At 33.1% G+C, this 18,925-nt stretch overlaps 2 protein-coding genes across 2 annotated transcripts in view; both read left to right on the forward strand.

Annotated features, from left to right (window-relative positions):
• LOC129224158 (thymidine kinase, cytosolic-like) overlaps positions 1–661 on the forward strand; it is a 40,756-nt gene extending 40,095 nt beyond the window's left edge. Inside the window, exon 7 of the mRNA XM_054858574.1 lies at positions 348–661. Within this exon, the coding sequence (XP_054714549.1) occupies positions 348–500 (153 nt within the window). The 3' untranslated portion in view covers positions 501–661. The remainder of the gene's footprint in view (positions 1–347) is intronic.
• A 5,419-nt stretch (positions 662–6,080) lies between these two features.
• The window catches only part of LOC129223821 (eukaryotic translation initiation factor 2 subunit 2-like), a 40,864-nt gene continuing 28,019 nt past the window's right edge, over positions 6,081–18,925 (forward strand). The window contains exons 1-4 of the mRNA XM_054858180.1: positions 6,081–6,339; positions 12,836–12,986; positions 14,844–14,938; positions 15,557–15,746. Of these exons, the coding sequence (XP_054714155.1) occupies positions 6,316–6,339; positions 12,836–12,986; positions 14,844–14,938; positions 15,557–15,746 (460 nt within the window). The 5' untranslated portion in view covers positions 6,081–6,315. The remainder of the gene's footprint in view (positions 6,340–12,835; positions 12,987–14,843; positions 14,939–15,556; positions 15,747–18,925) is intronic.

Consider the following 18,925-nt stretch of genomic DNA (forward strand, 5'->3'; position numbering starts at 1 on the left):
AAACATACACGCTAACAATGCTATGTTTATAGTGCGGTATGTGAGAACTTGCGCAGTCAATGATGCTGAAAGGATGAAAGTACATTCACGAATTAGTGTTTACTAGTCAGTAACAAAATCAAAACTTAGCATCACAAATGTTTTCGAGTTGAGAGCGAAAAATTTGTTGCTCTGGAAAAACTCGTGTTATAGCCATTTCGCGTAAGTCGGATCGCGTTGTATAGCGGGAGTCGACTGTATTAGTTTTTGTTATATGATTTTTAAACATTAGCATAAATTTCAGTTAACATGTAACAAAACAAACCTACTTGTTTTTGCTTATGTTTAATCACCAATATCATTTTCAGCTCGAGATCATAGGTGGTACTGAAAAATACATGGCAGTGTGCAGAAGTTGCTACAAGTTTAGTTCCCTGGAGGTGTCAAAAAATAAAACACTAGATTCCAATGTTCTTTCTGACATATCAAACATCTCGAAAAATCAAGTGATTGACTGCTGAATACTTTTGTGCTCTGATTTTCTAGAGTTTTATAAATTTTATACACATATTTTTTTCTCCATACACAGTTGTATGTTTGAATGTATGGTAAAGTGAATTTATTATGTCTTTCTAGTTCATTATCTTCGTTTGTCCATTAGAGTTTTAGTACTTTTGAACACCACAAAGCTGAAGTGCCTATAAACAAATTAATTATTCTTGTGGAATTTAAATTGCAGTATTAAAAAGTTTTCTTTTGCTTTGTGAATTTTCTTTGCTTTTATTCAATTTCAACTAGTGTCATTGCAAAAACAAAGTCATTTTTCAATGCCAAGCTTAATAATTGAAATTCATCTTCATAAAAGCAAAAAAATCTCCTTTTCCTTATTTTTTGAGCCAGTTATTTATGTATAGTGCTGTACAAGTTTTGTTTTATGTACATTGCCAGAATAATTTTTATTCAATTATTTGATTAGCTAATTTGTTTTTCGTATTTGTATATTTGTAGCACTCTGTATTTAATTAACTCAAACTTTGCTCAAGAAGACTATATGCTTCTTGAGCAGTTTACTCTTGTGTTATATTTATACAATCGATAAATATAAAAAAAAAGATACTTATTCTGGTAATTTGCAATCTCATGTGAAAATTGTTTAAAATTTAACGTAATTGTCCAGATGAAAGGGGAAACTGCTGTCTCTGTATTCTGTAACAAGCTGTTCAGCATTTGCTTGCAATTCTGTTTTATCTCCGACCATGGAGCAGTTACTTACGGCTTTCTAATCCAAAAATGTTTTGAAATTTCATAGTTTCTTCTTATTACAATGCTACTTCAGCACATTGGTTTTTGGCCAAAATTTTGAGAGTCAAGCGTGAGTCACAATCAAAAAACTTCAATTTTTGTCTAAAACAAGAGTATGCATTAGATCTGGAACTCCCCAATGATCTAGTCTTTTTTTCCCCTGGTAAAATGTTGATTATAATAGCAATCCTTGAAGCACCTAGAAGCAAAGGGGTCTAAGTGCCAAAATTTAAACTTTTCAAAACTAGCACAAATGATTGCGGGAAACTCTCATCTGTTTTGGAGCAAGAGATGCTACTACTAGCCCTGGCAGGTGCTGCTGTTCAGGACTTACAAAAGAAATCAATGAAAACCTACTTAGGGTTTGAACTTTGCATGTGTTTTACTCATAACGTTAGAAAGTCCACTGGCATTCCTTTGTTTCTCACTGCCTCCTATGTTGCCATATGTACAAAAGATTGACAAACTTAAGGCTTCCACTCCTTCAGTTATGCCTCTAAACATCCTCTCTATTACAGCCTAAGTCTTCCAAATCCCCATGCATCAATATTAAGCAAAATACAGTGAAGCACTGTTGATACGTTTTGTAGGGTCTGTATGAAATGAGCGTATAAATGAAAAAAAGTATAATAGGTATACGTTAATGTATATTAGACTCTGCTGGGACCAATTTAAAACACGTATAATTGATAAAAATGTATAAATGAAAAACGTATAAACGGCGCTTCACTATATATTGTTTATAAAAGAACGTTTGCTTCTAAAAAACATTTAGAAGCCAAATATAAAATAAAATTTTGATGCTTTTTTTTCTAATTGAAATTGTTATATTTTTGTTATACATATTCATAAAATATTTTAAGCTGCCAAGTTTTAGTTTATTGCGGTATTTCTAATGGTTTGGATGTCAGTGTTCTGGGGTATAAGGGGTGTGTTGGTGGCAGTTTTCGTCTAGTTGAGTAGCGTCTTTTTATCCTTCCTCTCTAGTTATAGGGTTTTTTTTTTTAATCATTTAGTGAGCTATTTTTGTACCCTTTTAAAGTTGTCTGAATGTATGTAAATATTGAATGTTTTTGTACTTTATTATTATTTATTTTATTTAAAAACCTTTGAATAAACATATTTTTAATGAAGAATTGTACTTGTTCTATACATACTTTGAATTTTATTAATACTTTCATAAGTTCTTCACAGAATAATCTTAAGCTTTATTGACAATATACGAGTATGTAAATATATATTCCAGTTTCAAAAAAAGTGTGATGTCACCAGAGTGCTTCTCAGCGTAGTCCAGGAACAATGTGCTCTGATAACAGCTAGCAAAAATTAATATATATCATTTTTTAGGGAAGTATGCCAAATAAAGCCAACTTAAGCTTTAGGATCTAATATCTGGCTTATTTATGATTCAATTAGCTCCAACTTTTCTGCATTCATCAAATGACTCATTAAAAAAATGAATAAATAAAAACATCATTCCATGTGAAAATGTACGTTTAAGTCTTGTTTGTCAGAAGTTTAAGAAAAATTGGTAAATTGGTCTGATAGGGAACATAGTTCCCTAATAAGGCCAACTAAACACAGAAAAGTACTATCAAACTAAAATAAATTGTCATTAATTCATTAATTGTTAATAACTGTTATTAAATTAAAAATTCTTTATTGTTAATATAAAGATCAACCCTCACATTCAAAGCATTGATATGTCGTCGTTTTTTTCTTTTTTTTGGGGGGGGGGGGGGGGCATGCACATTTGTGGGGCATGTTCAGCACAAGATCATATCCTCTACCCAATCCATCAGTATGTCTTAATAAGGACACCATAGTAGGAGCAAAACCAGCGTCTAGTTCTGGTGGCGGTCATTATCGGAAAGGGAGGGTTTGAAGTGCAATTTTGAGATCAAATAGAAGGTCTAGAGCGCTTTTTTTTTTTAATACAGCCCTCAAAATACAGCATTAGGTAGGCTTGCCAGGCGTCCCGGTTTGCAGACAAAATCTCGGTGTCCCAGCTGGTTTACCTTAAGTCCCAGCAAAAGATAAATTTGATTACAGATGACCAAAGAAGTCTAATTCGCAACTCCAGCACTCGAATATGCTATCTTGCGGTGATTTACAAAACTGCCGAAAAAACTAAAACAATGCGTTCCACGTGTATCTGTTGGTTAACACAAGCAGTTAGGAGTATTTATTAACGCATTCGGTGTGTCTTAGATTGCTTTCAGCAACAGAAATTGTTTCATCCCTTAATGGTATTCTCGAGCTTCTCAAAATAATGTTAGTTTTCATTATTTCCCTCTAAAAAGTGAGATGATTGTCGTAAATGGTGAAAGTGTAAACAAGAAAACTCTGGATTAACAAACTTCGCATTTGCTCTGTTCGATGCATGTTTTTTTTTTTTGAAAAAAGATAACTTTATACCAGGAAAGTTTTTTTTTGTTTGTTTGTTTATTGTTTTGTGTGAATTTGTATGAATATGGCTTTTTTTTTTTTTTTTTTTTAATCTTAAGCTCGAAAGAAGGATTTGATAACATTAGCAGAAGAATTTTAGAGCTTAAATCTCCGCCTAGTGTTAAAAATAATTAATTTAACTAAACTTTATTTTACTACAGCATAGTTGGAATGGATAGTACTATGCAGTATATTTTGTTCAATACATTATCTTAGAGGAAATGAAAAATGCTTAACCGCGAGAAAGAACGTTTAGAATTGACAAAAACAAAAGCTGAGAATTTTTATCGCCAAATTGTTTAGGGTTATAGTTTTAGTATTGTGCGAGCAAAGAGTCCTTGGCGAGATTTTTCCGTGTCAGTTAAACCATTTTTATTTTTTATCATGAGTGGATTAAAATGGTAGAAAGAATACAGAATTCGATAAGGTTTAAAGAAATAATGGAAGATCAATTAAAAAGAAAACTATCACCATGTATCCGTGAGAATTTTATTGATGATTTGCATAGCATGACGGAATTAAACCATTTAACCGACAAATTAAAAACTTGCGGAACGGAAAAAAATAAAATTTACCGATTCGACAATTTTGGAAATCTACAAATGTCAAACAATTAACGCTTGCCAAACAAGACAACGAAGTATCATCTTCCTCTTTTGATAATCAATCGTAATATCATACAATTAAATTATCTAGCATTAAATCTTGTCACAATAAAAATGCGAGTCCCATCAAGAATTGATAAATATCGAATTCAACATCGTGGAAATGGCTGCTTAGAACTACGAACTACGTAATTTGCATTAATTTCTGATGTTAAGTAATGCTTCCTGAATTCTCATTTCTTTCTACTTGGACCAGAATATCCACAAGACTTTAAAAATTAGTTTTAAAAAAATAAAACAAAAAAGTCAGGCGTACAAACAAAAATTACTAGGCTTATTAGCATTTTCTACGCTACGGCATGCGTTTGTTTTACCTTTTTCATCCGCCATTAGACGGTGGCTGCAGTGCACCTTATAGTTTGTTGGAGTTGCGAATAGTTAACTGTGAAGGATTATTTTTAAAAAAATCCTTTTTCATTTGTAACATTAACTTGTAAAATTGATATCGGATATTGACTTGTGGGGATTTTTGCAACAGGCAGGGCCTGATTACTGAATAATCCGTGGCCTAGGGCCTCCGATATTTTGGGGGCCCCCAAATGACTGAAATTAGTTTAGTCTATCGCTAAACTTGTTTCAGCCAACGGCTAAAGTTATAAAGTTGAATACAGGGGCTCCCAAAGATGTATTTGGCCTACGGCCCCTCCATATCTTAATCGGGGCCCTGGCAACAGGCAAACCAAAAAAAAAAAAGTTATTAAAGCAGGGTTGCCCAACTAAGGGGGATGAGGTCATGGCTCAGATTGCGCTATTGATATTTTCAGAGGGGAGGTGTGTTTTGACATTTTTTTTTTTTTTTTTCATTTTAGGCGAGGGGGGTGGGCGCTCCAGATTAAAGTAACCAACTAATACCAAAGTGTAGAAATAAAATATTTAAAATTATCTGCTTGTGTCATGTATTATTACCCCCTGTTTTAGGTTAATTATTAGTAAGCTTTTATCCATAGCATTTAGATTGAACTATTCTTTAAAACTCTAAAAACCAGCCAGGGTTGTGTAGCCTTTTGGACACTTAATACACTGGTGGGGGGGGGGCAGAAATCTGGCAAGCCTAAGCTTAATCCACATTAAAGGTTGCTTTAGGGGGACTATGACCCCCACTCAGGATCCGTGCCTGCACCAGAATCCTAATAATGTCAATTATTGCTTACGTTCGACGAGCTCAACTGGTAGCGATCGGTTGGTTGATCACGTGGAAGCTAGTCAGCTTACTTTTCTAGGCCGGCCCAAATCTGCGTTTTTGCAGTTCGGGGGGGGGGGGGGGGCACGTCCTTAAGGGACCTAACGGCGCAAGAAATTGAAAAAAAAAAAAACGCAGACGTCCTCATGACATCTGTTGATGATTTTGGACTTTTCGCGGATATCCTGAGTATCGGTAGCTTTTGTATCTGAAGTGGATGTCGTTACGAATGATGCTAATATCTATTTTTGATACAAGTGGGGTGATTAAACAGAATACATGCCATATTTTCAAAAAATACGACAGAACAATAGCCTGAAATATATAGCAACGTAACGCAACTAGATTGTTTCATAATTGTAATCAACTATTTCCAAATTTATAAGTAGGAGATTTTTTAATAATGATTATTTCGGGATGAAAGTTATGAGGAAAACATTTTTCAGAAATGTTTCTCTCCATGCAGAATTTTACTTTTGATGACACGAACTGAACTGAAGACATCGCGCTCCGGTATTAATTCCATTCCATTCCGAAGACACGATATGCATTGAATTGAGTGTTTTTTATTACTTGGGGAAGTGTTTTTTAAACAAATATATCTTTGATATTGATTTGAAATTTGAAGCTTTTCACTTGGTTTTATTTTATTGCTCCAGTGTCGGTTTTTGACCGTGATAATTTGAAAATTGAATTTTTATTTTCTGATGCAATCGGGAGCTTAAAAAAACTTTGTTGATAATGGAAAGTTCAGAAGCAGAAAAGGTACGAAATTGATTTAATGGACTTATTTTTGTGATTAATCGCAAAGAAACTTCATAACATGAGATGCCTTTTTCATAAAATTCGTACATTCTATTTACATATTAAAATAATACTTGAACTGTTGAACTAGAAAAATTTGACACTAATGTTGGTATCAAGAAAGTATTGTGAATAGTTTGTAATTTGTTGTAGATTTTCTTTAATTTATTTTACCTAGTGTTTTATTCTACTAAGTACTTTGCTTACACTTCGTAAAAATACAAACGGTTTTGTATTTTAAAAATGTCGACGATCCAAATCGTGTAATATTAGTTTTAATTTTCTTTCTTTTTTAGTGTCATGTCGATGTTTCTTTTAATCAATGAGAAGAATTTTAAATTCATTTCTTTTAGCATCTTTGACATTAAAAATTCCAAATTTTTTATCCTTAATAAAATATTAAAAAATCCTTAATTAAAAAAAAAGAAAAACCACAGGAATTGGTTAATGTATGTGTGTATGTAGTGGCTCTATACTTGCGTGTGACTTTATATTACTGCTGTTGACTGCAATATAGGATTCAGAAGGCCCTCTTTGCAGAAAGCTTCTCTTTTCTTGTTTGCTTTACTTAGGCTTAAAAAAGTGACGGATATATTATTGCTAATTAATATTAACTGTTAGGTATGACTTTGATGATGCAACTGCAACCACATTTTCTACATTATTATGTTTTGCAACATCCATCACAAAACCGACACCATCACAATGTTTTAGGGCTGGGAGATGCATTGTAAGAAACTGGTGTACATCGTATATCATTAAACCGGTTTAGAAATTTTCTCTAAACTGACACTGGTCTACGATCAAAGTTGTTTTAATTTCTTAATTGTCTCAAAACGCTGATGGAGACTGGGTCACCTGATGGGAGGTCACTGACCTACCAAGAATGTTCTTAATCAAAAACATTTTCTAACAATTTTGTGAATTTGGAAGTGCACTGCAATTTTTTTTTTTTTTTTTTTTTTTTAAACGTTTTGAATGATGTTTAATGTTTCTTGCATACATGCAAACATGTGTCTTCATCAGACACATGTTTGCGTTCATGCTCATATTTTATCATTTGGTAAAATTTGGAAAATTGAAAAACTCTTCCCAAACATTTAAGTGCGTGGCATCTCTGTGTAGAAGTAAACTCTTTAAGTTTATCATATAATCACTCAACAAAACAAAGAAAGAATACAATGCTTAAAGCGCGAAATACCTATTAAGATTACACGCACCAATTTTGGTTCTCCGAGTTAGCTCCTTTTGACTATAAGATGAGATTGTTTCCCAAAGTTTGCATCTTTTTGCATTGCAAAAACAGGTTCATTGTTATCTTAAAACACATGTCTGTAATATTTATTGCCATCTTGCACTTTCAATGCTAGTTTTTTTTTTATCTTGAATATATTTTCTAAACACAATTAAAACTCTGAAGGGGGAAAAAAAACATTGTGATGCATTGTAACATTGAGATGTAAGGTTGACGATGCATCACAATGTAGAAATTCCACATTGCCAGCCATACCATACTTTATTTTATTTATTTATTTATTTTGTTATGTTAAATCTTGGCTTTTCTGTATTAATTTGATTTTCTAGATAAATATGTATATTTATGTGCTACTAATATTTTTTCATACACAAGTTGTATGAACACTGCCTGTTTCAAAACAGCTTACTTCTTTATTGCACTGATAAAGCAGTTTTTTGTGACCCCACTTAAAATTAATATTTTGTTGTTGTCTTATTCTTCCTGATCTAACCGCTAGGCTAGACCAGGTCCACGAGTCCAAAAACTTTCAAAAAGTCAAACACCAGAAGAGGACTAGAATAAATGTCCTCCCTGGTAAGGCCTGCACAATTCAACAGATGTTCTGGAGAGGCCTGCTGTAAGTTGTACTTGGGACCCATCAAATATAATTTTTGCCCCTTATCAAAAGAAAGGCCCTTGATATGACCACTTGCAAATCTACTAATAACAGACTGGGTAGCTCTATGCATCTTGGTGTTAAAAGCACCACCCGGAGCCTGCCTAGTATATAAAGCTCAAAACTCGCGGTCGCCAGTCGCCAAATGCGACCAATTTTCAAATTTTGGCGACCATTATTTTCACTTCAGTCGCCAATGTGGCTACCATTCGCCAATGCAACCTTCCCTGACCTATAGTCTTGACATATGACCTTTCCCCAAATTCTTTTGTCCACTAAAAGTTCGGCTATCGGATCGCCGGGGATGGGGGGGGGGAGTATTGTCCTCTTGTCCCCTAAACTTTCGGCCATCGGATAGGGGAGGAGAAAGGAGGAAGAAATGCAAGTTATTTAATCTATTTTAAATATTATTATATTTATATGCAATTGTGGCTAATTGTGCTTGCTCTGAATAGAAACAAAAATCGCAATCACGACGGCAAATTCGTTACAAAACTTTTGAAAACTCGGCTTTCTTTACACGCGATCGTAAAAATAGACAAATTTCACACACCAATTTAGTAAATTATGCTTTTTTGATCTTAAATTCATTTTTCAACTTTATTTCTCCTTAACAAATGGCTGGTTCTTTGTTTTGCGGTGTTTTTTAAACTACGCGGTTTCAAAATGGCGTCGCGTTGTTAGATTGTTCATTTTCACCAGTTAAGACGAAAATATCCTTTCCAAAATAAATGAAAAGAATTAATCTTGTACATTTGGTTTACCTATGAATAAACAGAAATGGCATCTTCGAGTCGAAATGCATCGAGACAAGGTAAAAAACGATATCGCTAAAAAAAAAAAAAAAAAAAAAAATTTTTTTTGCAAGATTTTTGATTTTTTTGTTTGAAGTATATTGTTTGTTTTTCCTTTTTTTTTCTTTTTAAAATATAAAACCTACTGGAGGAGAGGACATATCCGTTTATTTACTTAATTTCTCCTAAAAAATTGTTATTTTTAAGTTTCGCGGTAAATTTTCAAAATGGCGCCGCATTGTAGATTGTCCATTTTCACCAGTAAAAAGAGGAAAATATGTTCCAAAATAAATAAAGAGAAGTACGATCGTATTTATAAAACACATAAATAAAAAAAATGGCGCCCTTGTGTCTGGAGAAGGTGGAAAGAATCCGGCTGGAACCCTTTTTTTTCTTCTGCTGGATCTTTTATTTCATTTTTTTTTCGTTTTGTTTTATATTGTTTGCCTTTCTTTTATTTATTCATTTTTTGACACTCAGGCTTCGATTTTTATAAAAATTTTGCATGCATTTAAAAAAGCAAAAAAAAAAAAAAACATTTTTGTAAAATCGCAAATTTTTCAGGTTTTTTTTTTAAAATTCTGTTCAAGTTTTAGGTATTTTGTTGTTTTCTTTATCAAGGAACTAACTCATCTTTAGGTTGAAAGCAGTGGTGTTTCTAGAAGTTTTGAAAGCTGAAAAAAAAAAAATAATAATAATAATATTCCTTTTTTATTTATTTTAATATCGTGATGTGTTTTGTTTAAAGAAATTAATACAGATTATAGTTTGCAAAAGATGTGTTAAATAATATCTGGGCAGAGTTGCCCGTTCCCGCTCAAGTTCAATTCTCCCCCCCCCCCCAAAAAAAAAAATCCTCAACTCTTTTCCTTTTTTAGCTTGCTTTTTATTTTATTTATTATTTTTTTAAATATTTTTTATTTACTTATTTTAATTATTATTTTATAAGAAAAGTTCTTTGCTACGCCAATGACATATACACACATTCTAAATAAATAAATGGAATAAATAAATTAAATAATTTAAATTAAGTTTGGCTATCATTTTTTGAGATTTGGCTACCATTTTATGAGGTTCTGGTAGCCGTTGGCTACCAATTCAAAATTTGAGTTTTGAGGTATACTAGTATACCATATGAGTGAGTTGGAAGGATCTTCCACAGGTGCTGATTTGAGTTTTTTGTTCAGCAGTGGTTGCAGACCCGACCGCCGAAAATGTAATGAAGCACTGACCAACTTCTGCGCATGGGCAGAGTAGAAATTACTGCCTGGGGTCGGGACTGTTTTATGAACCCGACCAAGGGGGCGTTACGATAGGCGGGATCTAATTTCAACAGCCGACCAATGATATTCTATGCGGTCGGACGAATTATGTATGGCCGACCACACAAATTAAAGATACTTTCCCAATGACCATACTAAGCGGTCGGGTGAATTATGTACGGCCGACCACACTAATTAAGACTTCCCAATGACATTCTAAGCGATCGGACGAGTAATATATGGCCGACTACGCAAATTAAGATGTATACGCCGAGCAAATGATAGTTCTGGAAACAATATAGATATTAAAACGGCATACACGATCTGTAATTATGCTTTAATTATAATTCAATTATTCGCTGCGATGCATCGACCATCTCCAACCCATGCCCTCGGGTGCCGTTGCTTTGGGTCGGACATGATTTAAATAGACCTTATATGAATTTCCAGTGAAATACTATGTTTAGCGATAATTTAATAAGAATTTAGGTAGATTTACGGCGACTAACCGACGACACCGCCGGTCATATAATACGCAAGTAATTCTTTTCCGGACTCGGACTCATGCCCTTGAGCGCGAAATTCTAGGGAGGTCGGAAGTGGTATTTTAGGTCGGGACAAGCATTAGCAACACGATTGGATAGCACTTTCTAGCTGCTTCCAAACTTCTGCAATCAGCGTTCAGCGATGAAAAAATCCGAATAACTTTTCATTTTGAACTCTTTTAAACAGTTTTCGAATTCAATGTGCGATTTGAATATCGTTCCATGACGGTAGCCATTTTCACACGAACCAAGCACGCACGCACAATGGTCGGAAGTGGTTGGAACTAGTAACGTCGCTAGTTGGAACCGCCGCGCCACGCGAAGCGAAGGAGGCTTGTCAATCCGTTGTAAGTGTCAGATTTGCGCATGCGCTAGTTTCTAGTCGGATGCCGAATCCAGCTCTCATGGTCGGTGCTTGTTTTGGAGCAGATCTCTGTGAAGGTCAAAGCACTACTTGTCACTGGCACTTCAGAGGCACCTTCTTTGGCCAAAGTATCTGCAATTTCATTGCCATATATATAAATGTGTGATGGGATCCATTGAAAGAATATCTCGTGCCGTTGTGTAAGCTCTTTAACCCTTCAAGCGGCCGTGACGTAAAATTCCTTCACCCAGCGATGTATCGAAGAGCGGCCGTGTCGAAAAATTTCGCCATGAATATTCTTCCATAGAATTTTACGCCGCAGCCGTTCTCGAAGCAGAATATTCAAGGCCAAATTTTTCGACACGGCCGCTCTTCAATACATCGCTGGGTGAAGGAATTTTGCGTCACGGCCGCTTGAAGGGTTAAGAGAAGAAAGGATTGAGACCGAGGTCTTATCACCAACTCCTGGCCAGTTAAGTGCTGTATGGCACTGCAGCTATCTGATAAGATCCATATGTCTGCAGAAGAAGTTACAGGAATGATGGCTTTAAGAGCCACATCAATAGCAATTAGCTCTAGTCGGAATACAGAGCAAAAATCAGGATTCCTAATAATAATTTTATTTGTAAAATCAGGAGGCAGCTATCACAAGAATTTTGTTCATTTCTGCTGCCATCAGTATTATTAAATCAAAATTAATATTATCATAACATAAACTTGCTTATTAATTACTTTCACACTATGATGCATTTTTTATATATCCTTGGTGAGTTTCTGTGTCCCTTAAAAAAAGATTAGAGGTGCTTAGCTTTTGTTACAACTGATTTTTAGAGCATTATATTCTGACATTATTGTATCAAAAGTAACTGTATTCTGGTGTAATTTGATATACAGCCGGATGCCCATTTAACGAAATTTTCTTTTCCCCCGACTAAAATGAAGGCAGAAACCCCTACTTAGCATATAATAAACCTCGAAATAACAAATTATTTTGACAGCTGGAAAAAGTTTTTTCTTTTCATTTGAGTTAGGAAATATTGGATTGTTTTCCTAATATTACATCCATATTGTCCAAAGCAGAAAAAAACTTATTGGGCAATTTTTGACGGGTGAGGAGGCAACCAATGAATAGCGATTCTGATGCAGAAAGCTATAGTGAGACTCCCATTAAAACTTACTTTTTCAAATGTTTTACATGACCTGGAAACTAAAAGCATGTTTCATGCAGCAGGCTGCAAAAGACACAGTATTTTCTGCTCTCCATGAAGTTGAAAAAGAACTATTTCTCGAGTCGGTTATCAAGGGAATTGTCAAACATCTATTACTCAGTAGTTTAAAATTAAGTAGCGTCGTCGAATGCTGAATAAAAAGGATACACTTTCTAACTATAGATATTTTTGTGCAGTTGTCTATTAGGGGTTTTAGATAAGGAAAGTGGTTATTTTTAAAAATATTTCTCACACTGATATTACGAGTAGCCCCGTTTTTAACGCATAAAACTTTCGTTCCCGGTGAGTATGTTACATCGGGGTCTGATTGTATTTGCAATGGACTTTAACACATTTATTTTTACTTATAGATTTTTGACCCCATGCTAAAGAAGAAGAAGAAAAAGAAAACTCCTTTTGATCCAAGTGCTTTGGAGGACAATACTGTCACAGATAGTGGGAATACAACAATAACACAAGAGGAAAGTTCAGAAAATTTTGTTGCTAAAGATGAAAATGAAGGTGAGAAAATAAAGTGAACAATACATTTTAAGAGTCAAATTTTTTAAATGTTTTTGATACAATTGAGGCAGTGAAATGCAAAGCACAAAAATGAAAGTTTTTCGCAGCATTTTCAAGCTATCGATCATGTTCTTCCCATCAGGATTTTTGCTGACTCATGTGTTCTTACTAAGGTAGAAAGAAGAAAGGAACTTCGTTTCTTGGGTGGGGAGAGATAAAGGCTTGAGAATGACGTAGAAAGCGTCGGCCTTTATGCATTTCGAAATCCGATTGCTGCCGCTTCCATAACACTCGCTCATTTTTGTCTACTAAGCCATCCTATCACTTAAACCTTTATAACTTTTTGTAGCATATTATTGGAACTAATGTCATTAACCCACTCTTGGCGACTTTTTCCTGTTGGCGGAAAGAAAACGATGTAGGAGACATATGATGTCATACATCGTTCTTAGCCATGCTGTTTTAGCACCAACAGGAAAAATTCAGACAAAAAAACGTGATCAAAGCACTTCAGAAGACAATATATATGAAACAACATAAAACCACAACAAAAAACATCACGAATATACGCTTCAAAAACACCAGAAACTAGAAAGTCTTTGTACACAAAGAACAATTACTAGAAAGTATTTAAAATGCTTAAATTAACAAATTACTATAACAGCTTACCAATGAAATACAGTCAACCCTTGTTTATCGCGGTTAATTCGTTCCAGACTTTACCGCGATAACTGAATTTCCGCAAAGTAGGATTCTGTATATATTTTTCTAATTAGAGCGCATAAAACTTACTTAGGGCAATTTAAATAGGTTTTTATCATAGTTAGAGCCCCCTAGACATGAAACAGCACCCTTAGCCACCATTACATTTGTATTACTTAATATTTTGCACAAAATATGAGAAAATTAGATATGTTAGATGTAATAGATATCACATTGTTAATTATTGGGAAATAAACTACACACACATGCAGTTCTTACACAATACTACTAATCTATGAAAAAACATCAGCTTGTTCGATGGGGAATCAGTTGCCCATTTGACCGTAGGTGCCCCCGTTTTTCCTCTACATTTACGTATACAACTTAAAAAGCTAGTACATTCTTTAACACCATTTACAGTTGTATTTATCCCCTAGTAATAATACAGTGATTTATACTTTCCAGTTAGTGCTTAACGGTTAAAATGAGATAGCGAGTCCCTGCACTTTCTTCGGCGATTTTATACCTCCACTTCCTCAACTAGTAGAACTAGCCCCTCAGATCTTAACTTAAAAGCTTACCTTACTTAAAAGACATATACTTTGTTATTCTTTTGTAGAAAAAAGTTTACTCTAGCGCATAAAAAGCCTAATTACTATATTTGAAGAAAGAAAAAACTAGAAAAACCGCGAAGTAGCGAGGGACGACTGTATGTACGAATAAAAATAAAAGCTATTTTCCAACATGCATTTCATCGAACAAAAACTTTTCTCATACTCTGTTAAAAAAGGGCAAAAGGATTCAAATTGCGATGATTAAAGCGGAAAACATCCCCAAAATCAATAACTATTTCAGCCAAAAAAACGTTTAGTTGCTCAAATTTTGATGTATGAAAAGTAAAAATGTCTTGACAGAACATCCCACATATAAACAATACAAAAATATCATACATTAATTTGCTATCCAAAACTGCTTTCAAAATAAATACTAAAAATATCTACTATATTTTACATGAAATAACACCTTCATATTTTTATAAAATCGTAGAGTCAACTTATAGTATATTTAAACATATATCTTGACGTTTGTGCTGTTATCTAAGAAAGCAATTTAATACCTAAGTTCTGTAATGTTAATGATATTTTTTCCCTGCAGACCCTGTCTTAGACCTTGATGATTTTTCTGGTTTGAAGAAAAAAAAGAAAAAGAAGAAACCTTTTAATTTAGAAGAACTAGATTCTAGTTTTCAAGTATGTTTTTTTTTTTTTTATGTACTCTTTTTAATAGGATTTGCCTCATTATGTAACTTTCACCCCAATCCCTACTAGAAATTAAGCTTATGGAAAATTTTATTCAAAAGTTCAGAAAAATGTGATCCCATTGAGATCCCAACTTGAAATTTTGCACAAATAAATATAAAATATACCAAATTTTTTGGGATTTTTTTTTTTAAAAATTCATTAATATGTTTTTTAAGAAATTGAAAATTTAAATTTAAATTTTTAAAAATAAAAATATTTACAAAATTAATCATGTTGCATATCATATTAAACAGCAACTATTGTACTTTAAAATGCTTTTTACCAAATCTTCCTATCTATATTTGGTGCTGAGTTATCGCCCATTTTATGTTCAAGCATCCATGAAAAAAAAAGAGTTTTTCCAAAAATCAAAGTCTCATAAAAAAAAAAATAATAAAAGATAAAAATCTAAAAATTAGAACTTTTGATTACCTTGAAGGGTACAATCAAAATGAGCCTTATTTCAAAGAAATCCAAAAATGTGAGTGAAAAACTCCTAAAATTTTGTATCACTTGACATGGAATGACCCATTCTGTTTATTCATTTATTTTTTGTAATCTCTGTAGGAATCAGAAGCAAAAGAAGATTCAAATGTGGTTATGATGGAAGAGAAGGATATGGATGATGCTGCCTTAGATGATGAGCTCGATTTCAGTCTCCCAAAAAAGAAGAAAAAGAAAAAGAAGATCAACATTGATGAGCTAGAGTCGGAAATTGTCGGATTAGATGAGGAAGAAGATGATGAAATGAAATTTGGTATGCTTCTTTCAGACTTTGTAAATGGTCAATGCAGCATCTTTGCTTCTGTGACAGTTTTTTCCTTTAAACTATTTTTTGTATCAAAAATGACATTTTTTTACTTTTTTAAGCTTCATTTAAATTTATATTGGGTCTTTAAACTAGCCACAACTCTGCAATGTTTTGAAAACTAATAATTCATTTTGTTCATATTGAAACTTCTTAGTTATGAGCTGTTTAGCTTTTTTTTTTTGGGGGGGGGGGGTGATGAAATTAACTATTTCAATGGAATAATACTACATAAATTTAGTAATATTCACTCCAAAAGTGACAAAATACAATCAAGTATCATTTAAGATTTTAAGCAGTTTTTGATGCAATGCCTAAACAAATTGCTTTGGTTCTAAGTTTTTTGAATCTTAGCATTTCCTTGCCGAAACAAAAGGTTTGTAAAAAGAGCAGTGAAAAAACTATGCTAGAGTTGTATGATATGTAAATAGAGTGTCATATTTTTCAAAGTTAATTTGCAGCATAATTTTCACTTTTTCTTTACGTCTGGAAATAATAATCCAGGTTTTTTCTAAAAAAATTAAAATAGATTCATGAACAAACTAGGTTCTGTCACAGGCATCTTTTATTTATAATGGAAGTGTCTAAAACTTGATCTAACACTTTTCTTAAGTGTTAATTTACTTCTTGGTACCTACTAGTATGTAGACTACTAAAAATGTAGCTTACTGGTAGGAAAGCCTTGCATAGAGTAAAATAATACAATAACGAATTAGTAATGTAATATAATAGCTGATCTGATAGTAAGGTTTTCAAGGGTACTTCAAATTTTGAATATAAATTAATAATTATGAGATTACGTATATATATATATATATATATATATATAGATTGTAGATATGTTCAAAATCATCTGTAGTACTCTTCTGTACTCAAAGAATTTCCATATTGTAGTCCGGATCACCAGGCACATATATTTTTTTCTTACTCATGTAAAAATGTTACAAGAAACAAAATTGACATTAGTCAAGTCTTTTTTAGCCTTTGTTTCGACTTCAAATGCTTCAAAGTAATTATACGTTCTCGCCCTTGTAATAAACCAAAAAAAAAAAAAAAATCTGTTCATTTTTTTAATGTTTTGAGCTGTGCATATTTTGTGCTGGTATAGCAGTGCATTGCTGCAGTTACTGAACCAAAAACTTTGTTCATAATTGATACTATGTTTTAAAAAATGTAGAGGAAGGTAAAAAAGTTTAGCAGAGTTGACCAATTTATCGAGGTTAATCGGATCTATACTCTACTGCAAAGAGAGAATTTCCATGAAATAAAATTCTTCGTTAATGAATGAAATCTTTCTTTAGTTAGTGTAGAAAACCTGTTTACAGCTTTTTAAATTCTTTTGGCATAATTAGACTCTCAAAAGCCTAAAATTACATTCTTTAGCCAGAATTACTTCTACTTTGCCGTGTATTATACAAAAGAAAATAAGAAGTATTAAACTTTACAGCCCGGTAGCAGAAACTGCGAGACGCGAGACGTGCGTCGCAGATTTTTCGGCGGCCTGCAGATAATTTTATTAAAGAACAAAACGAAAGAAAGGGGAAAAAAAACAAATAAATAAAAGAAAAAAAAAAGAAATACAACTTAGAAAAGATCGTTTGGAGATCGCTTTTTGAGCAATGGATGCTTCAGCATTTCGACTAGAAACATAGTCGCCATATTTGGTCATTCACAAAATCGAAGTAGAAAAGTGCAAAAGTTTTCAAAAACAAAGATGAATTGGATGTATTATCTTTCTGCCAAGAAATGAAAATAGCTTAAAATCTACAGCAAATCGTTTTTTTTATTTTTATTTTTTAAAATAATTTTCTTGAGAAATGAAAAATTTTATGTGAAAATTTCACCTTATTCTCATTGCTTTGGACGCAAAAGCGCTAAAACTTTTTTTACTAAAGTTTAGTATCATGAGGATTTTTATTTTGAAAATATTTTTTGCAACAAACTCAGAAATTAATATCTTAATTTTTAGCGTAGTCGCCATGTTTGGTCATTCCCAAGATGTTGGTACGTAAGACTCATGAAGTGCCTACGTTTTCAAAAACGGAATTGGATGTTTATTGCAATGCAAACTGTTGAAAATTAAGCAAAATGTGTCTTTTTTTTTGGTACTTCTTAATTATTGTCTTTAAAATTGCAAAATTTTATCTTCAGAATATTATCTTATCCTCATTGCTTTAGAGGCTAATGTGCTAAAAACTGACTATTTCACCTAAATTGTAGTTTTTTAAGGATTTTGAATTTATTACTACTTTTATGCAACAAATTCTAATATCTATTTATAACCATGAATTTTTCGCGTAGACGCCATGTTTGGTCATTCGCAAGATAGAAATAAACGATACTAATACTTACATAAGTTTTCAAAAACAGAATTGGATGTTTACCTCAACACAAACTATTGAAGATAACATAAAGTGTTCAATAAAACGTGTTTTTTTTTTCTTTTTATAAAATATTTTTTTTGAAAAATGCGAATTATTATCTGCACAGTTGTATTTGATCCTCATTGATTTGAAGGCTTTGCTATGAGCTAAATATTTCATCTAAAATGCAGTTTCCTGCCGACTTCTCATTTACTAATTTAAAAAATTTAAAAACCTATTTCAAAGCAAATTTTCCATAGTAAAATTAATATGTCCTGAAGAATTGATTTTCATAGTGTGTAGAGTTCTATTTATTTTTATGAAAGTGGTGAAGGCTGCTTCCTCCCCCCCCCCCTATTGCTTTAAAACTCAGCGACAGTGGTGGCCACAAGTTTTTCGGGTCTAGTGGCCACTGGCCAGTTGGAAAATTGTCCAAGTCTTGGCCTTCACAAAGGACTTGTGTATTTTATTAAAACTTAAAATAAAACTAATAATAATGCTGCAGATTATTTTCAACTACCGAAAATAGTGTCGCAGACTGGCTAGAAAGTTTCTGCTACTGGGCTTTACAGATAAAATAATGTATTTGAAAAACGCAACAATAAAGTGACACTGCGAAAGTTGAAGCAAGAAGTAGTAAGAGACAAGTGTTCCGTTTTTACCATTTATAACTTCAGTTTCAAGTTCTGAACCTAACAATGCAGGGTTTATTATGTTCTGGTTATGCACCGGAATTTGAGTATTTTTTCCATGTATTAATTCTGA

The sequence above is a fragment of the Uloborus diversus genome, chromosome 6 (assembly GCF_026930045.1).
Source record: "Uloborus diversus isolate 005 chromosome 6, Udiv.v.3.1, whole genome shotgun sequence".
Taxonomy (NCBI): Eukaryota; Metazoa; Arthropoda; class Arachnida; order Araneae; family Uloboridae; genus Uloborus; species Uloborus diversus.